The 21384-nt window shown below is 42.4% G+C and overlaps 3 protein-coding genes across 24 annotated transcripts in view; 1 reads left to right on the top strand and 2 right to left on the bottom strand.

Moving 5' to 3' along the window:
* MYCBP2 (MYC binding protein 2) overlaps window positions 1-2941 on the bottom strand; it is a 284800-nt gene extending 281859 nt beyond the window's left edge. For 18 of the 22 annotated variants that reach the window (XM_055244155.2, XM_063618724.1, XM_063618725.1 and 15 more), the window contains exon 1: window positions 2365-2830. In XM_055244155.2, the coding sequence (XP_055100130.2) occupies window positions 2365-2666 (302 nt within the window). In that variant the 5' untranslated portion in view covers window positions 2667-2830. Of the gene's footprint in view, window positions 1-2364 lie in introns of all 22 variants that reach the window. The other 4 variants (XM_055244159.2, XM_063618735.1, XM_055244152.2 and 1 more) reach the window with 3 other exon arrangements.
* Window positions 2364-2873, bottom strand: LOC134732607 (uncharacterized). The gene has a single exon (XM_063618745.1). The coding sequence runs from the start codon at window positions 2871-2873 to the stop codon at window positions 2790-2792; it is 84 nt and encodes a 27-aa protein (XP_063474815.1). The 3' UTR covers window positions 2364-2789.
* A 45-nt stretch (window positions 2942-2986) lies between the features above and the next one.
* LOC134732576 (uncharacterized) lies at window positions 2987-16561 on the top strand. Its single transcript, XM_063618503.1, has 6 exons — window positions 2987-3087; window positions 3140-3323; window positions 5270-5527; window positions 9386-9430; window positions 9697-9764; window positions 14921-16561. Exons 1-6 carry the CDS (start codon window positions 2987-2989, stop codon window positions 14925-14927), a joined length of 663 nt encoding a protein of 220 aa, XP_063474573.1. The 3' UTR covers window positions 14928-16561.
* Window positions 16562-21384: the final 4823 nt, after the last annotated feature.

Genomic DNA, 21384 nt, shown 5'->3' with positions numbered 1-21384 from the left:
AATCCCCTTGAGTTACCAAAAACACATTCCATTCACTCCTCACCACATCCCTCTATTCTGACCACTTCCTCAAAAGTTATCAATGACCTGAAAACGGTTCTCACTTTCTTCAACATTTACCACTTCTGAGAATTTTCAATCTACTCTCCTAGAGCCACAGAGGCTACTGTCTCATGATTTTCTTCTTAATTTTGATTCCGTTTCCTTCACTGTCTCCTTTCTCTCACACCTTTAAACCTGATGCTCACTAGAGCGTCATTCTCTATTATTGCTCCATTTAGTCTCTCTAAAAGATCTCATCTTCTCCTTTAACTTAACTAGTGTCCCTATACAAATAATTCTATCATTCATTCAGAGCCGAAACCCCAGGTCTACTTTCCCCAACATCTTTAATAAGAAATGTGATTTAATTCTTAATCAAATCATCAATAGAGTAGTTGCAGGCTACTTTTTGTAATAAAATAATGTGAACTTTAATAAACAATAATGTTGTCCTGAACAAGCATTAGCAGGCAATATCATAACGTAAGGCTGATTTCCATGAGTAGTTCTTGAAATACTTGAACTAATTCTTCATTACTTTTCGTTGACAGCTTGTACAAAAATGGACCAAAGGCTAAAAAATCATTCACAAATTTTATGTGATTAATCTATGTTAATTTTGTCTAAAACCGTTAATATAGTTCTAGATACACAGAAATCATATTACACTAGTAGTAGAAAGTCAAAACAGGAATATACCAGTCAAAAATTATTGCGTAAGTCTGGAAACCATACACAAAATAAATTTAAATTCTTTGAGAGGAGTTTGTAAAGATGCTCCTGCGGTGCCATAATTTAGAGATTTACAGATCAAAATTATACCTAATTATCAGGGCAAACTGTCTCACGTAGTTTTGTGCTATTTTCAAAAACATTATCAAGAAACAGACTTGTGCCATTCTGGCCTTCAGTTCAGATAACAAAAAGTAGTTACACACGTTTACATCCATATGGTAAAACTACTGCTGTGCCCAATCCTGTAAACAATCACAGACATGAGAAAACTGGTTAACCTAGAAAAAGTGTGAACAAAGCTCCAGCTTTACAACTGTCTCCAACAGATAAGCCATGACACCTAGTGATAAACTACAAATACCTGACTTACAGCCTCGTCCCTTTCATAATGGGAGAAAAAGACATCTAACAATTGCCTAATAAATTGCACATTCAACAAATAACAGTAAACTCTTTAACTCATTTTGACATTTTCCTACTATGTTTTCCCCGTGTACTGCAAGAAGCTGCGGGAAAAAAAAAAAGATGAAGCCAACTCCCAATTACCACTGTCAAAGCTGGTGAAACAAGTCAGTCACCATCCTTCAGGGTATGCGGCATGTAAGGGCATGGAAAAGAAAACAATAGGAGAGCCCTCAGCAAAAAAAAGCTCCCACATTTTAAGAAAAAGAAAATGAAACTAACTGAACATCTACATCAAGGAAGCTGAAGGTGCAGTCAGCCTAAGTAAAAGAGATAGATCTACGCGCTATTCAGATTTTCTAGCTAGTGGCACTTGAACGCTGTACCAGCTGTCATATTATGAAGTTCTGCAGTTTTCCCCCTTTCCCTACAAAACCCTCTCTACTCTAAAGCCTGTAAGTAACAGAGGAAATCGAACAGAGGATGAAGAGAAATGGCCGATGGGACATCAGATCACAAGAGCAACTGCAACCTCATTTCTAGAAGACCAAAAGGCCCGGTTATCAAAGCACAGCTCTAAAAATCTCTATCAGACACCTTTCGCATCTCCATCTGCGTCCCTTATTCATAAATCTTTTCAAACCAAACCTCACGCCTATACCTGGGGCCTGCTTATCCAAAACTCAACCAATCTATACCATGACTCTTCTTGGTGAAAGGCAGATTGAAGGGAGGTGGAAAGGGCTGGAAGGAATGTCATGGGAGAGGGGGCACGTGCAAATAACATTGCGGCACAGACACTGAAAACGCCACTTCCCTTGCCACTCTTGCAATTCTCTCCGTGTATCATCCTCTCACCCTCTCTACGCCTGTCACCTCCTACCTCAACGATACACACATGTGTCACAGCCGACCAGCACCATCGCCTTTTCCAGCATCACAGGCTCCCCTACCACCCCTCACTATCCCCCCACAAAGGCAGACAGACAGACAGACACACACACACACACACACACAGCAGAAACTGCAGCCACCGCACCCTCCTATCTCGATAAGTGCTCCTACCAACCGACATCCAGAACGGGCTGAAAGCTCAATAAATGCGGAGGTACACACACGCACGCACACACACACGCGGGTGCACGCGCGGCATGGGGCGCAAGGAAGGGCACCCTGGGGACGCACCTGGAGGCTGGGTGTCCAGCGCTGCCGCCCCCCTGGTCCCTGTCATTGAGCGCAGCTGTATAAATCCTCCGGTAGCGGTCGGCCAGGGCCCGGCCTGACAGCAGCAGCTGGTAGTGACCCCGGGAGTCCGCGGCCGGTAGCCCCAGCCCCAGCCCCGCAGCAGCCACAGAGCCGTCGGGAACCGGCATGAACAGCGCCCCCGGCGCCGGGGAGGAAGAGAAGGTGGCGGCTGGGTAGAATCCGTCCCCGCCGAGCCCCGAGGAGGCGGCGGCGGGGGAGGCAGTCGCTGCGCACATCATCATCCTCGCCGCCGCCGCCGCCTCCTCGTCCCCGCGGGCCGGGCGGGCAGACACGCGCGCGCACACACAGCCCTTTTCCAACGACGACGGCTCCGGCGGCGGCCTCTGCCTCCCGCAGCAGGGAGACTACAAAGACAGCGACCTCCTTCTCCTCCTCCTTCTTCTCCTCCTCCCCCCCGCGCCGCCCTCGCCGCTACTGGGGCCGCTCATCTAACCCCGCCACCCCGGGAGTGTGAGGAGGAGGCGGTGCCGCCACTGCCGCCGCCACCACCGCTACCACCGCCGGGGCTACCCGCAATGGGAAACTGCCGGCCTCACAGAGCATGCGCCACTCCTCGCACATGCTCAGTGACTGCCGCCCCTTTTCCTCCCCACCCCCTCTCCAACACCACTCCCTCCGCCTCGGGGCTTTGGATTTGGGGCGGTTGAGTTGTGCGGAATCTGAAGTAGTCCACTTCTCCGGGTTTTACTGGCAGCTTGAAGAAGAGTAAGGAAAGTGCTGGGGAGGCTGTCAGCTACTGGCGTTCGACTTCAGGTTCCCTCCAGGTGGAAGAACGAGGACCAGAAAGCAAGAGGGAACGTGCCCATCGCCCGAGGAGGAGTGGCACGCACTCCTGCTACCTCTTCTCCAAGGCTCTGCTGCCAACAGGAAGATTTAGTGTGAACTGTGCTGGTTAATTCAGAGTTTAAGGCAGAGAAAACCATCCCAATTAGAGGTGCCTTTAGCGATCTTATTTTATATGGTTTTTGTCATTAGGATTTAAGCTTGTTTAACACAGCTTTTACTTACAAAGACAGGTAGTAATCTAGCACATTCTTTTTTGTGTGTGAAAGTAGAATTAACAGATAGGCTAGTATTCACAAGCCAGAGTCATTCCCAAATTCTTGTTCTCAACGGAGCAATAATATTTTTTAAATTACTCTTTTTTGTTGACTCCTCACTCACCTAAGAGTGCACTTTTATCTCTTGGCAGTGGTCATTTAATGGTTTATTTTTTTCTGCCCAAACTTACATTTTTAAAGATAATTCTTGAATACGATCTGAAACAACAATTGTGACTGAGACTGTATAGCATCTGAAAATGTCAGATCCATCACAGATCTTGTTGTTATCTATAAAAAAGTAACATTTGCTCAGTCCTTTGTTCCAAGCTAACCTATGAACCCCATCTAAGTATATGCTCTAGAAATATACGTGCCAATGCACTTTGATTCCTACTACATTTTATCCTTTGACTCTCAATTTGAAGTTTCCTAATTTATAGTCCTGACAAAATAATTTATAAGTTCTGTCATCCCAGTACTGTATCTTTCATCTATGTACTAGTTCTTATATCTGTGCCTCTTCTTCGGATGGCCTTCTCTTAAAAAAATAAAATAAATTTTAAAAAATCCTCCTTAGTGTTTGAGAAGTGCAAACAACAGGGAAGAGGAAAGTAAATTAATTCTAGTTTTAGGGTCGAAGGTTGCTGAAAGCAATGCATTTTTTCTGAAGCTTTAAATAATAGATGGATTTCATTTAGTTTTTTTAAAGATAATTAGCAGTGGGATAAACATAGGAACAAAGGACAGACATGTGGAATCATAGTATTTTAGTACTGTAATTAGCCCTGTTAAGTCTTTGTATTTGTCTTGTTCCCTTACCTATCTTAAGTTCCTTCAGAGCTTGTTGTTTTTGTGTCTTCTTCAGCCACTTCAGGACTTTGCATGTAGTAGGTATCCAGTAAGTATTTATTAGGCTAAATTTCTATCCTAATGCTTCAGCCCAGTTAAAGACCTCTCGGTGTTGACCAAGCAGCCCCTAACCCTGGAGTGAGAGCCAAGACAATGGTGTAGAGGCAGCTAAATTCTAAGAATTCTAAGGCCTGACAGGTAAGCAATGAGAGGGGCCCATTACTATTGCAAGACCTAGCAGGGTGGCTAAAAGGCTCTGAAATCAGACAGCCCTGGAATTGGATCCTGACTCTGCTACTTAATACTTGTCTGGCTTTGGGCAAATTATCTCCTCTGAATAATGCTCAAAAGAATACCCACTACATGAGATTGAGGGAGGACTTAAAGGATCTAGGATGTCCAGCTTGGCACATGAATTTTCACAAATGGCAGCACATACTAAACAAAACACTAGGTTTTCCGTAGGGTAGCAATGGTATCTGTTTAACCATCACAGGATCCTAGCCCAGAGTCTAGCCCTAAACAGGAGGGAAATAGATATTGGCTGAATGAATGAATGTTGCTTGCACAGAAAACATTCACAGCGCCAGCTCAGGTGGTGGAATGTGCAGTCACTGCCCATTTAGAGTTTCTAGTGGACATTGACCCGCGTGGCTGCCCTGGTCTCCGGGCTCTTCCCACCATTCATTAATTTCCCTTCAATCTTTACTGCTGTTCAGTCCCAGACAGGCCCCTTCTGAGCCTCATGGGTACACTCAAAACCCGGAAACTGGATAACTTCCTAAGAAGCCCGATGTCATTGAGCTGCGCAACTAGGCGTGCGCAGAGTCGCACACATGCTCACTTAGGTACCCAAGGGTGGCATTTCTGTTGCGGTTGGCAGCGTTTCCTTCCACGGCAGCGGCAGCGGTCGCTCTCCTCAAAATTGATAGCCAGTGCAGCGTTTTTTCTCCTCCTCCTCCTCTTCCTGCCTCCGCACTGCGCGCTCCCCGGTCCCTGCAACTGCCACAGCTACCGCCTTGGCAGCTGGGCAACTTGGAAGGCTCCCCTGGGATAGCGGGGGAGTGGGGCGCATGCCAGAAAGAAAAAGGCATTTGGAGTCACCCTTACTTCTACTGTCAAGGGGACGTGAAGCGGAGTGTTGTCACAAGTCGCGAGGGTCGCCTGAACCGTCGCTGCAGATCGGAGACGTGGGTTTCTGGCAATATGCAAAGCAAGCGTCCCCTCCCGGCGCTCCTGCGAGCTCTACTACTGAATGCCTTACGCAGCCCATGTGTTTGGGGAAAGAGGGGGACCTATACAGAATGAAAAAACACAGAGGGCTTTGCTTTTCTTTCCCCACCCCACCAAGCGCGGCCCCCGTGCTTTCGGCGCTGCCATCTTAGTTCCTCCAGCGGCCGGGCTGGGCGTGTGTGCATTTGTGTGTACAGGGAGGGCTGCAGCCGGCGGGGCGTGGGGGCCGCCTGGGCGGCTTGGGTGTCGGAATGGGCTAGACAGCAGTTCACCCACGACACATCCGCCCGCAAAGAATAGCATTGAACTACGGCAAATCCTGCCTGTGCCCATTTTATTACGGGCGTAGTATGTTTTAGTCTTTGTGGTTGGTATGCTCATTTCGCAAAAGAGATCTCTCTGGCCTGTGCCCATGTAATAAGACTATGGCTTCATCTTTCACCTTGTGATCACAGATTTAGTCGTTCTTTTCCACTTAACATTGCAAACCTGGAAAACAGTTTTTTGAACTCTTATCACATTTACATTTTTCCTACTCTCATCTTTAACGATTTTGTTTTTAAAGGAAGCTACCCGTGCTGATGTAGTAAATAGCAGGGCAGGAACCATAACATGTATGTAAGAGGACAGATTAGTGTTGTTTGTTAGTTTCATTTAAAGGGTTAATATTGTACTAAAGCTACAAGATTACAAACACAGGAAGTATGTATATTATCAGGTACATCAAGACTGCTGGAAATGCTGTGGTCAAGTCTGCGTTTGTTTCCTGAATTTGTACAACAGTGTATTGGAGAATTTAAAAACAAAATTGGTAGCTGAGAACAATTTGGGAAAAAAAAAGGAAAAAGCTTAAGCTTGAAGAGTGAAGACATGCTTTACTCTTCAGTGACCTTGCTTTTTAAGGGTAGTAAGATGGTGCATTCTTAACAAATATATTGCACCTTAAAATAAAGTATATTTCATATAATATATTTAGTACTCCAAGCTGCAGGGAAAAATTCAACATGGCGATCGAAATTATTTTAAACATAAATTACATATTGTATCCCCTGGTTATCTTAACTTCGTGCTTTAAACAACTATATTTTTAGGGCCTTGGGATATTCAGTAATTTGTAAGCATGATGAGTTAATGTTTTTCTTTTTTATTCATAGTAGTTTTAAAAGATGTAAATTATATGTCCAAGTTTTTCCACATCCCAAAATTTAGGTTCCAGGGATCCTAAGTTATATATTGACATTTTCATCCTTGAAAAATTATTCTAAAATATATTAGCATATGTTTTTTAAGTATGTGAATTCAATACTATATATCTGAATGCAAATCACATTCTTTCAAAATCTCATTGTTGTGATGCATTTAGCCTAGAGGATGTTTTCACAACTGATGTAAAAAGTTATGTAAAGTATAATTGTCCTAAAAAGAGAAATTTTAAAACTATAGCATTTCAACCTTGAAAACTTTAGTATAGTTTATAAGTTATTAGATTAATCTTTTTTAAATTTTGTTATTACTTTAAAAAATTTTGTGGGTACATAGAAGGTGTATATATTTATAGGATAGATGAGATATTTTGATACAGGCATGCAGTGTGAAATAAGCACATGATAGAAAATATGGTATCCATCCCCTCAAGCATTTATCTTTTGAGTTACAAACAATCCAGTTACATTCTTTCAGTTATTTTAAAATACACAATTAAGTTATTATTGACTATAGTCACCCTATTATGCTATCAAATAGTAGGTCTTATTCGTTCTTTCTGATTTTTTTTTTTTTTTTGTACCCATTAACCATCCCCATCTCTCCTCCCCAAACTCCTCATGACTCTTCCCAGCTTCTGGTAACCATCCTACTCTCTATGTCCATAAGTTCAATTGTTTTGATTTCTAGATCCCACAAGCAAGTGAGAACATGTGATGTTCGTCTTTCTGTGTCTGGCTTATTTCACTTAACATAATGATCTGGAGTTCAATCCATGCTATTGTAAATGACTGGGTCTCATTCTTTTTATGGTTGAATAGTACTCCTTTGTGTATGTGTGTACCACATTTTCTTTATCCATTTATAGGTTGATGGACACTTACATCAATAAGTTTGCTTCCAAATCTTGGCCATTGTAAACAGTGCTGCAACAAACAGGAGCGCAGACATCTCTTCTATATACTGATTTTCTTTCCTTTGGGTATATACCCAGCAGTGGGATTGCTGGGTCATATGGTAGCTCAATTTTCAGTTTTTTGAGGAACCTCCAAACTGTTCTTAATAGTGGTTGTACTTATTTACATTCCCACCAACAGTATTCAAGTGTTTCCTTTTCTCCACATCCGCGCCAGCGTTTGTTATTGCCTGTCTTTTGGATAGAAGCCGTTTTCTTTGTTGTTGTTTGTTTGTTTTTTGAGACAGTCTCACTTTATCACCCAGGCTGGAGTGCAATGGCGTGATCTCAGCTCACTGCAACCTCCGCCTCCCGGGTTCAAGTGATTCTTGTGCCTCAGCCTGCCAAATAGCTGGGATGACAGTCACGCACTGCCGCACCTGACTAATTTTTGTATTTTTAGTAGAGACGGGGTTTCGCCACGTCGGCCAGGCTGGTCTCAAACTCCTGACCTCAGGTGATCCGCCCCCCTTGGCCTCCCAAAGTGCTAGGATTAGAGGCGTGTGCCACCGCGCCCGGCCATAATCCATTTTTAACTGGGGTGATATTAGATTGATCTTTATTACTAAAATTAAATAGTAAGAGGATAATTGAAATTCTCATATAGAATAGCAACTGTGTCGTATTAATGCTTCTTTTAAATATATTTAATAGGGTTATTGCCAAATCCAGATAACCAGATATAACTAAATGGCTCTGAAATGACTATATTAATCAGGTCTTTTTTTTCAAAGACTTTTACCTCTTTCATGCTACATCTTCTCATCAGTAAAGTGAATAATAACAGCACCTACTTCATTAGATTATTTGAGGATTAAATTAAATAATCTGTATGACTTACTTGCTTAACATACTACGTAGCAGGCCATAGCTATTATTGTCAATATTATGTTAATATATTAATGATCCCTTATTTGAGGGATGTCCTAATCTTGTGCTAGAAGAAGTAACAAAGCAGTTATACAATTTGAGTTATATAGATTTGGATTTGAAAGTTGGTTTTCTTGTTGTTTTCTTAACAGAGTCCTGTCCACAAGTAAAGATTTACTGTGTCTTGACATGACAGGAAGAATAGAATCCAAAGACAATAGTTGCTTCCCTAAAATACCCATTCTTGTATAATTTGTTAACTCACGAAACACATTGCCTACCTTCATCAATTCAATAAGTGTTTTGAATTTTTACTGTTGGATACATTTTGACATGTAACAGCCAAAACAGACTATAGTTTCTTCTCAAAAGGCTAGTAGCTATGGTATCTCTCCAGGTTCAAAAACTACAAATCATCCATAGTTTACATTTTCTGTAGGCTAATCTGAATTTAACGTCAAAATCTTGACCTTGCCTAGTTTGGCTTTCTATTTTGATGAATATTTCTACATTTATATTTAGAAAGTAAAAAGGAGCCAATTTACCAGTTCTTCATTAAAAAATTTTTCTTAAGAATATTTTGCCCCTTTTTTGATCTCATATCAGATTTGCCTTCAAACTAGACCGGAAGCTATTTTAAAAGTATTTAGAACATAAAAGTCATAAAAAATATTTCACAGCCTTCCTAAATTAATTTGTGGTGACAGAATTTTCTTGGATAGACAATCTTGTCTATTTGATGCCAAATTGTTGTGAACTGAATTAATTACTAATTTTTGTGGTGCAGCAAAGACAACACTGCTTGCAGAGAAAAACTGTGGCATCCCTGCAGGTACTTTTAAAGTCTACCTCGATGTTGGTGGGGTGGTGTGCCAGGAATCTGCTTATTTGCTCTTGAGTCCATTCCTGTCCATTCTCCTGCTCTGCTCTGTACAGCAGGGGAATGATCCCTGCAAATTCCATTTGTCAGGCTTCCCTTGCCAGCTAGTTTCAAATTAGCTTCAGCCTGGGGGCGAAATGGGTGACTGGCAAGTAGGCAGCAGGAGAATCAATCTCTCTCTCTCTCTCTCTTTCTCTCTCTCTCTCTCCCCACTTTAGGCAACATCTCCTCCGTGGCTCCAGCTCCTGCTGAACAGCTTCTCCTTCCACGGTCCAGCTACAATCAGCTAACCTCTTGTAGAGCCAGTTCTCACTGAGCAGACCCAGCTCGTGAACCCTGGTAGCAGCGTTTTCTCCTTGGTGTCTCCAGCCCTAGGGACTGTAGATATCTCTGTCCCTTGTTTGGCTTTTCTATTCCTAGAGTAGCATTGCAATTAGTTCCCCATATTCAATTCTCTGTCTTAATGACCTGGCATGCATTTATCTGTTTTCCTGATTGGACCCTGAATGGTACAGATGGTCCTCCATCCAAATAATAAACCTGATTTGGTTTCTCAGCCAAAGGATGGCATTTTATCATCTTTCATCTGGTCTTGAAAGCTTGCGGATCTGACTTCAAGCAGCAAAACAGAAATCTGCTTTGAAAATATTAGTTGGCTCACTCACACTCATACTAAATCCCCTTCTTCCTTGCCTGCCTCCACTCTGGATGCTGGAAAAAGTGAAATATTTTCTCTGCGAGTCTCTCCTACACCTAGAGTTGGCATTGTGACACAATTCAGGACAGCACAATGAGAGAAAATCTTCTGGTACTACTTCTCTCTCTCTCCGTTTCTTTCTACCTAAAAGATGGACAGAATGGCTGATGTTCATAGCCATGAGACAAGAGGCATGAGATAAGGCCAAGAGCATCACAAATATTGACGCCGACGTCATAGAACCATTGAACAAAGTTTCAAACTTATTTTTATACAAGGTAAAAATCAAATTCCTAATTGTCTCAGCTACTGTTGATGAAGTATTCTGTTGCTTGCAGCCAAAGCATTCTACCTGATATACCAACTCTAGCATCTTCTCAGGACACATTCCCTATCTAGAAGCTATCAGTAATCTGTCTGAATGAAATATATATTTATGGAAAATGCTTAAAAGCATAAAAACCCATTCATTCCGCTGGGTCCTAAATTTTCTTCCTTTAGTCAAGTCAAAACATCAGAAAGTTCACTGAACTGTATTTTATATGATGGCTTTGGATTTTATTAAAGATTACTACAGTAGTACGCCTCCCAGATACCCCTTCAGGTATGAGGCTCTTATTCCCCAGCTGTTGAGAGCGTTGAATGCTGGCTGCTCAAAGCTAAACCCCTGCCCATAAGTTGCTCTTGGCCTTAGGGAACTGCCTTATGCCAGGTTACAACCCCTTTCCAGAGGGTGTCTGCATCAAATAACTGGTCAAAGTGGTATACAAAGACCAGGCACTCTTACCTTAATTCAGAGTGATTTTGAAGAGCCATCCCAGCTCCTAGAACTCTGTGCAATTAGCTAAGGCCTCTGTTGCAGTTACATTACAGTTCCATTTTTCTCTCTCAACTGATCCTGCTTTTCTCACTCATTCACTAGTAGTATTGTCAGAACTCTACAATAAACTTCTTGTATGCCAGTCTACATCTGTTTCCCAGTCTCTTTCCCAGGGAGCCCAACTTAATTCAGTTGTAAGGGGAGTGGGCTAAAGAACCAGACTCTAAAATGGAATTTTGGAGCTGGATTATCCACTGGTTAGGTGGCAATGAGGGCCCTCTGTAATGGACAGTTTCTAAGGTGACCTCGTGATCTCTATATCCGAATATCTCTGTCTTTGTATAAACTTTTCCCCTTGTGTGTGGGTAGGACCTGCAAATTCCTCCTAAACAATAGAATATGGCAAAAGTGACAGGATGTATTTGATTATATTTATGTAATTGAGTTGCATACTACTGTAACTATGTTGCTGGGACCCTCTCTCCCTTAGTGGCTTTGAAGAAGCAAGTTGGCATTTTGTAAGCCATCACACAGAGAGGTTCATATGATAAAGTGGTTAATGGTAGCTTCTGGCCAACAGCCAAAGAGGAACTGAGTCCTCAGCCTGGCAGCCTGCAAGGAATTGAATTCTGCCAAATACCATGTGAGTTTGGATGTGGTTCCTTTCCAGTTGAGCCTCAGATGAACTGCATCCCCAGCTGACATCTTGATTAGAGCCTTGCAGAGGACAGTGATAAGTCATGCCCAGACTCCTGATACACAGAAACTAGAAGACAGTGTCATTTTAAGTTTGTGGTAATATTGTTATGCAGCAATAGAAAACTAATAGGCTATCACTGATGATGGATGGACAGAATATGAAGCATTGATAGCCCTGACGTGGTAAGTGTAGCTGTGCAATTGCTGAAACTTTCACTGGAGATGGCTAGGATGAGAGACCTGTGGATGTGAACGCGCCTGCAGATGCAGTAGCTCAAGTTTTGAGAGGTTCAAGGAAGGTGTTAGTTATAAAGTTACTGGAATTAGATTTCCCTTGTTGAGTGCATAGATGTCTGAGGCATGCCAGATACCTCCTACAAGGTAAAGGGTAAATTATCTCATCTTGTTCTTCTTATCTTTTTTCTTTATTTTCTGAAGGCACAATATTTACTTGAAAATATTGCTTTGAGACATTTCCTGAATGACACAGATGACTGACAGCTTTAAGTGATGCCCAGAACAGAAAAAAAATTCTGCATCCTTTCTAGGCTGTGCGAAAAGCACTTCTGCTCCTTGGGCCATACGACATGACAGAACCTATGAAATTACAGATGTCAGTGACAGGAAAAGATGCTTTGGAATTAATGGGAAGTTTCAGTGGGAAAATCACAAGGAAGAGCTTAAGGACTCTGGAGCAAAACCATGTGATCTTTAGCAAAAACATTGTACACTATTTGAAAAATGGCTCTTGGCATACTATTTGAGCTCTGAGAGAGACAGAATATCTTCCCTTGAGATGTCAGGTGATCACAAGATATGTCAAGTGGCTAGAACCGCCCACTAGGAGCTGTGTTTTGTCAGACCCACCAACTCATAAGGTCCAGTGGGCCCAATGTCTACCTATGATAAGGTGGAGGTGATATACTCAGAACTGGGCATGGACAGGCCATAGCACAAGTAAGTTGCATGAGGATGAGGCCAGACACCTATGTTGTCCCCCACTGTTGCACTGGTGCCTGTCTCTAAGCTCAAACATGTGGCTGTTTGGGTAGGGGAGGGAAACAGTTGAGCTTGATTCATGCGTTGGTTGGCTTGGGAAGTGGGAGCAAGCTGAAAATGGACAGCTGTTGCACTGTGATTCTGACAGTGCAGGATCACTAGATAGTGATCAGGCAAAATCCTCTCAATGGTTCAGACTTTATACAGTATACATTCTCATTCATTTTACACATAAGAGAAGTAGTCTGAAGCGAGAATATGTAATACTCATGGTAGTGGCAGATGGCTTGGCTCTTTGGTTGAGGGACTGAAAGAAGATTGGGAAGAAGAAGGTCTGTAAAAGAGGTAGGTGAGTGGACTTGTTGGAGTGAGCACAAAGCACGAATATCTTTGAATCAATCACATGATGCCCATCAAAGAGCATCTCACCTGGAAGAGTCAGTGAACAATCGCATAGACAGGACGATTCCACCAGTTGAAGTTACTCTCTGTTTTTGTTCACCTGATGGTGGCACAAAAGACACATAGATGGAGTGGCTCTGGTGCAGAGATGGAGGCTCTGTAGGGTGGCAAGGACGGAGGTTATGCATGGAACTTGCAGCAAGGACTGTCACTGAGAAATGCTGATCTAGCTACTGCTACTGCCAAATGCACAAACTGCCAGCAAAAGAGACTAACATTAAGCCCTTAAGACAGCATGATCCCTCAAGGAGACCAGCCAGGCACTGGCTGGATAGTTGATTACGTTCCACCTTGTAAGGGTCAGTGATTTAACTTGGCCGAGATTGGTACCTATTCTGATATGGGTTTGCCTTCTTCGTCCACAGGACTTTCATTGGCCAACACCATTATCTGAAGACTCACATAGATAGGGGATCCTGAAAAGCATTGTCTCAGACCAAGGAGCCCACTTACCTTATGGTATCTGATGTGTGACAGTAGATACATGTCTGTGGTGGGCTGAATAATGCTCCCCGTCCCAAGATGTCCATGTTATAATCCTCAGAACCTGTAAATATGTACCTTCACGTGGCAAAAAGGTCACTGCAGATGTGATTAAGTTAAGCATCTTCGGATGGAGAGATTATCCTGGCTTATCCAGGTGGGTCCGTGTAATCACAAGAGTTCTGATAAGAGGGAGGCAGGCGGATGAGAGTGAGAGAAAGCGATGTGACTACAGAAGCGGAGTCAGAGAAGAAGATGCCATGATGGAGTGGAGGTGCAAGAGAAAGAGAAAGATTTGAAGGTGCTACGCTGCTGGCTTTAAAGATGGAGGAAGGGCCAGGAGCCAAGAAATGCAGGTGGCCTCTAGAAGCTGGAAGAGATCAGGAAACAAATTCTCCCCTAGAACCCGTGAAGGAAATGTGGCCTTGCTTACATCTTGATTTTAGGACTTCTGACCACCAGAAACACAAGATAGTTTGTTTTAATCCAGTAAATGTGTTGCAGCGGCAATAAGAAACTGATAAAATGTCCATTGGATCCACTTATCCTATTACCTAAAATGCCACCCAGAACCTGCTGTTGATAGAATAGTGCTGTGGTCTTTTGAAGGTCTCACTGGGGCACAGCTACACGTAGTAGACTTTAAGTGAACACCTATTCTGTGATGCTGTGTTTCTGATAGAATATATGAGTTCAGGAGTCCAGAGTGGAAGTGGTAGTAGCTCTACTTTCAGTGACCCCTTAGAGAATTTGTGGTTTCTGTTCTGCTCAGGCTCCTGGTTCCAAAAGGTGTAACACTTCCACCAGAGGACCTAGTAAGAACCCCATTGGACTTTAAATTATGGTTGCTTTCAGTCGCTTCAGGCCCTTCAGTCCAAGAGACCAGCAGACAAAGAAAGGAGTCCTACACTGGCAGGTATAAGTGACCTATTAGCAGGAGTAGATAGGGCTGCCATTACATATGGCCACAGAGAAGAATATGTCTAGCACTTAGGTGATCCATGACTGTGTCTCTTGATACTCCTTACTTAATTTTGACATTAAATGAACAAGTACAGTCACCATGGTCTGAGAAGGGCATGGTGACCAGGGGCTCAGATTTCTGAGATGAGGGTGTGGGTGATTCTGTTCATAGGCTCTCTAGACTAGCAGGGGTTCTAGCTGAAGGAGAAAGCAATCTAGGACGCATGTGGAAGAAAGGCATTATGAGTTTCAGTTGTAGCATTGAAACCAGCTATAGCAACAAGGGCTCCAGTTCATACCATGTGTCTTCCTCTTTTAGGTTTTAACAGGAAAAAACAAACAACTACGCACAATCCTGGACATAGGATGAACTCTCTAGAGAAGCAAGTGGGTCTGAGCAATGCTGGGGATGGACTGTAATGGATTTTGCAGTGTATTGCCTGGATTGCTCTCTTGGGAGCGAGTCCCTTATTTCCCAGCTGTCAGAAGTGTTGGCTGCCTACGGCTCACAGCTGAGCCCTTTGCTGAGACTTGTCCTCAGCTGACGACTGCTGCCTGGCTCATGGTCATGTCACCTCCCTGAGGTGCAGTTTGCTTCAAGTGACTTAACATTGCAGTGGTACAAAGACCTAGTCCTGTCCGCCTAATGTGGCGACAACTCCAAGGGCCAGGCCAATTCCAGAACTCCCTGTGAGTTTGGCTGATACCTCTGTTTTTAATTGATCCTCAGTTCACTCCTCCCTCTATCTAATTCTGCTTCTCTGACATCTTTACAGGTTGTGTTCCTGAGTATACTTGCTAGTAACCTTCCCGCATACAATTTTTTGTTTCAGAGCCAGTTTCCTGGGGAACTGAAACCGAGACAATTATGATGAGTAAAGGAAGTAATCTGTCATTTCACCTGCTTAAAATATTGATGACATTATTTATGACATCGTGTCATGACCCAAATTTCTCACCTGAGGATTTTGTTTTAGAATGAAGTACTCAGGAAGACACTATTTTCCTGAAAACCTGTTCTCTCCCTTTATTAATGGAAAAACTAGACAATTGATCATTATTCCCTTTATATTTGGCTACTGAGAGAATAAACTTGATATTTTGTTATAGTCCTTCCCCAAATTCTGAAAAAATTGTTAAAACATCTGTAGCAAATGGAAGCAGATATCACTTTTATTACAATAGTGGTTAAGTGGGAGGATAGAGCATAATGTAAAGCTAAAAAAGCTCTCTCCTCTAAACCTCAAATGCTAGCAATTTTATCATCCACTCACTTTAGTAGAGGCAGGGCAGTTCTCCCTGTGCAACAGGGAGGAAATTGCCTGCTCCTCGAAGGCTCCTACCTCCTCGTTAGATGAAAAGAGGAAGGGGATATAGGCTATCGATGCCTGATTTCTCCTTCCTAATTCAACAATAAAATAAGTTGTTACATTTCCCTACCAATTTTCTATCACTGTTGTTCTCCCAGTGATAGAATGTAGCTGGGCACCATGAACAAAGGATACCAGTTAGGCAGTTACTGCTGTAGTTCAACATGATCCTATTGAGGGCCTCAGTGAAAATAGTTGGTATAGAGAAAAGAGGGCCCTTTGGGAAGTTTCATGCATAGGAAAAAAGTGACTGATCTAACATGGGTGGGTAAAATGGAGGTTCCTAGTAGAACCCCAGATTCTGGATGGATAATGGTTTCATCAAGATGGGGAGTCCAGGAAAAGGAGGAGATTTTGGGATGGGAGATGAAGAGTGCTGTTTATCTTCTCTAACTTGTTTCCCGGTCTGATAAGAATTTGGGAAAATATATTTAGAGAACATGATCACTCCTCCACTTATACACATTATACACATACCTCTGCCACTGATTTTGGGCTCAATCCAACCTATTCTCCACAGTGTTGTGATCTTTTAAAGCTGTACCATATGCAATGAAATGTAATTTGGCAATAAAAAAGAATGAAATACTGATGCATGTTGCAACATGAATAAACTTTGAAAATATGTTGCTAAGGTTGAGGCCAAGCTCTCCCAGTCACTGCAGACCCTGTTGTAGTAGGCTCTATACCTATTGAAGTTGTGCTGAATACAGTCTTTCTTACCATGGGGGAAAAAAGAATATAATGCTAAGTGAAAGAAGCCAGACAAAAGAGGCCACATATTGTGTGGGTCCACTTATATGAAACATCCAGAGTCAACAGATCCACTGAAACAGACTGTGTAGACTGGTGGTTCCAGTGGCTGGGCGGGGAGGGGATGGAGAGGAGTTTGGGGAGTGACTGCTTCATGGGTATGAGATTTGTGTGTGTAGGTTGGTGGTGGGGGTAGGGTGGTGATGAAAATAATCTACAATTGCTGTGTATCACTGCACAACTATGACTATACAGAAAGCACTCAATTGTACTTTAAAAGGATGAATCTTTTGGTATGTTCATTATATTTCAATAAATCTTATTTTTTAAAAATCCACTTAAAATCCTTCCATGATTTGTATTAAGCAGGATAATTAGAGCTATTTGCCACAACAGCCAAACCTGTGAGCTGCTGATTCTCTTCACCCGCCAGAGGCATTCTGTTCTCTTCACTGAATGGCTTTGTGCCCCTGGAGGCTGGCTCCTGTGCACTGTGCCACCTGGGCTCCTTCCAGGCTGCCTTCTGATTGGGGTTTGCCAATGGGGAGCCCCTCTCAGGAGATGGAAGGGCAGGAGAAGAGGCAGTTCAGGGTATTTGTTTCCGCCTCGCTTCCTCCTGGTTCACAGCCTCTGAGAGGGCCTGTGTGCTGCTGCATTTTTTTTTTTTTTTTTTTTTTGAGGTGGAGTCTCGCTCTGTCACCCGGGCCGGAGTGCAGTGCCTTGATCATGACTCACTGCAACCTCTGCCTCCCAGGTTCAAGCGATTCTCCTGCCTCAGCTTCCCGAGTAGCTGGGATTACAGGCACCTACCACCACGCCCGGCTAATTTTTGTATTTTTAGTAGAGACAGTTATTCACCATGTAAGCCAGGCTGGTCTCAAACTCTTGAACTCCTGACCTCAGATGATCTGCCCACCTCGGCCTCCCAAAGTGCTGGGATCACAGGCATGAGCCACTGTGCCTGGCCTGTGCTTCTGACTAGAGCTCCTCTGGGTAGCTTCTCCTCTTTGGCTCCACTATCAGGGCTCTCATAACTCCACTTCCTCTCTATGCCCCTTCAGATCTAGAGGTCATAACAGCTTCCCACCTGTCATGTTTCTTCCCTTACCCTGCCACAATTCTGAAAGGAGTTCTTTCATTAAAATCTATTTACTCAAACCATCTGGGGCAATTTGTCTCTTGAAAGAATTCCGATTGATACCCCCCAAATCTCAGTGACTTAAATACCGGATTAATTCCTGAACATGCCAGTCTCATACAGGTCAGGTAGCCCTCTTCATTCTTAGAGCTCTGCCATCTGGAATACATGGCCTCCAACATGAGGCAGAGGAAGAGTGAGTTGGAAGATTGCTTGGGATGCTATCGGGAGCCAGACCTAGAAGTGGCTTATATCACTTCCACCCTTGTTTCTTGGTCAGAACAAGTCACAAGGCCCCAAGCTAACTGCAAGGGAGATTGGGAGAGTGATGTGGCAAACATACGACGTTGACTTTGGCTACGAAATTGCCTTCAGACTTTAATAAACTCCTTAAGAAGGCATAAAAGACACATCAGCCTCTGGCCTCAGCCTACCTTGCCATCTTTATACCTGCCACTGCCCCACGCTGTGCTTTTGCGTAAGTTGTTTTTCTGCCTGATTTTCCATGTTCCTTCTCCTCCACTTGGATATTCAAGTATTTACTTCAAAATTCATCTCAGTAATTAACTCCTCCAGGAAACTTTTCCTGACCAGCCCTTCCTCAGCTGGCTCTCTGTGCTACCACAGTCCCAGGAAGACGTCTCCATCATAACATTCCCATTTTTTTTTCTTTTGAGACAGAGTCTCAGTCTGTCACCCAGGCTGGAGTGCGATGGCACAATCATAGCTCATTGCACCCTCAAACTCCTGGGCTCAAGTAGTGCTCCCACCTTCAGCCTTGGGAGTAGCTGGGACTACAGGCTCACACCATCATGGCCAGCCTATTTTTGTGTCCTTTTTTATTTTTGAGATGGGTGTCTTACTTTGTTGACCAGACTGGTCTTAAACTCCTGGCTTCAAATGATTCCCCTGCCTCAGCCTCCCATAGCGCTGGGATTACAAGTGTGAGCTACGGTGCCCGGCCAACATTTACTATGTTGTGTTATAGTTTGACATTTCTTTGCCTCACCAATTAAATGTTTCTTGAAGACATGGACTATAATTCATTTCTACCTTTACCACTACCTACCACCATAGTCACTATCTAAATAATTATTTTAGTCAGAGTCAGTACCATTGCCTAGAGAGCACTTTAGAAATGTGTAGAGATGGTTTTAGTTGTCATAATAACCAGGAAACACTACTTACATTTAGGGTAGGTGCCACAGATGATAAACATCCTGCATTAAATGGGACAATCACTCATCATGAAGAACTATCCCCTGTCCTACAAGACTTTCAAGTGTCCCACTGAATTTTCAAATAGATTAAAAGCCCATTTATATCTTTCTGAAACTAGAACCTAATTCCATTTTACATATAAATGCTGTTTTGGTTGTCTATTGGTGCGTAATAAAACATCCCAACAGATAAGGGTTTAAAACCACAGAAGTTTATTATCTGCTAAGACCCTGTGGGACGACTGGCTCATCTGGGCAGTTCTCCTGCTCCATCTGATATTGATTGGCACTACAGTCAGCGGGGGGCTTAACATAGCTCACGCACATGGCTGCCACTTGAGTTTGGAGCTGTCAGTTAGAGCACCTCAGGCCTCCATCAAATGGAGGGCTTGGGCTTCTCATTGTATGGTAGCTGGGTTCCAAGAGGTGGCAAGTAAAACAGCCAGTCCTCTTCAGGCTTGGGCTCAGGAGCCCCAAAACAGAACTTCAGCTGCTTTCTATTGGTCAAGGCCAGACTCAGGCTGGTCCAGACTTAAGGCAAGGACAAGTAAACTCCACTCTTGATGTGAGAGGCAGCTTGCCAGTACAGGGAGGAGAGGAAGATTGAGGGCCAACTTCAGACACTAACTAGTTACCTCACTCAGACACCTAGTGATTTTATCCAGCTACAAGAATTTTCCAGAAATATAACAAAGGTATAAACCAAGGGAAATGGGAACTTTGTTTGGTTTGGAATTTCATTTGTTGTATCTGAGTGATCGATATAACTTACCTGTATCAGTCCATCTTTGTAGTTGTCACATTCATGGTGACTCAACATTTACATTCAAGTATCCGATTATTTCTTCATGTCTTCTAGTGAAATCTTGCCAAAGTATTGTATATATATTTTTAACTTTAGTTTTCCTTTGTATTTTTTATTACTTATATAAACTATATTTTTAAATTTCCTATCAGGGTAGTAAAGAAGTTATTGCATATTTGTTATAAAGAGGAGGTGTACTGATAGGGTTGAAAAAAAAACACTGATTGCTAGTTTGGCATTCCTGTTTGGTTTCTATATTTTTCTTCTCCTTGATTTTAATTTTCTGCTTTGATTTATATTTTACTATCTCAAAATGTGTGCCTTGGGTCCAAATCAACTCAAATCTCTAAGCAATAGCACAGAGAATGTAAGTAAATGAATGAATGAGTAAATAGCCAGCCTTATGACAATGTGTAATTCTTGTAGAATATGTAATATTTATCTTTAAACCTGATTTTTCTCCCACTGAAATAGTTCTTTGTTATTTTCTTGTTTGAACCAGATTAATAAAATCTAGATATGTGTTGCATTAACACTGTTTTGTTTTATTGGTGTACCTTAATATAAATGACTTCCTGATTTATCTGCTACATAATCATGTTTTTTAGTGAAACAAATTATATATAACTATTTTAGATTTCTGACATTGCAATGTGCTTTGCCTCATATTAAGATGTTCTCCAGAAAAATACCATTAGACCACCTTTTAGTGAAGCCAACATATATACAAATATATTTATCACATAGTTTTCCTTAAAATATTAAGTTGAATAAACACTGTACTTAGAATATATATACCATCTGAAACTAAATTTAGAGATGTATCTACCAATAATCTGTTTCTATAACTTCCTACTGCTTTTGTAAGTATAATGTGTTACTCTGTATTCAAGGATTTGTTTTCTAATATTTATACTTTCATATCAAAATACATACATGGATCTTTGGTCATTAAATCATTAGCATTTTTCACAACATAACCTTTTAAAGCAAGTAGGCAAATACAAAAGCCAAATAAATGCACTTAATGTTGGCTCTGAAAAATGTTACCCTCCTGTACTGGTAGACAGAGGCTTCCCTCCTGCTTGGTAGACAGATGTTGACCTTTGGTTCTGGTAGGAAGGTATCACATCTCTGGTCTAGTAGACCACGCCATTCTCTTGGTCTGACTGGCAAATGCTGCCCTCCTGGCTGGGTAGACATTTGCTGCTCTCTTTGTGTAGTATATAGGTTTTACTTTCCTGCTGGTAGAGCAGTAGAGAGGCAAGGTCTCTAACTAAAATAGTCTCATAAATCATCATCCAGCGTCTACTCAGGACTGTTAGTCAACACTTGTGTAAGGTATGAATGGCCCCTGAGAAGTATATCATGGAAAGGATGTAGAGACATAATTACTTAACTACTGTTGCTACAATAGTCTGGGGTAAACAGTATCTATTTTCCTTCTTAACCTATTTCAAGAAGGGCAAGAGAAATCCGGCTTCACATCAAGCTTTG

This window comes from Symphalangus syndactylus, chromosome 15 (assembly GCF_028878055.3).
Source record: "Symphalangus syndactylus isolate Jambi chromosome 15, NHGRI_mSymSyn1-v2.1_pri, whole genome shotgun sequence".
NCBI lineage: Eukaryota > Metazoa > Chordata > Mammalia > Primates > Hylobatidae > Symphalangus > Symphalangus syndactylus.
Note: the sequence above shows the minus strand (reverse complement) of the source record. Positions and strands in the feature narration are given on the sequence as shown.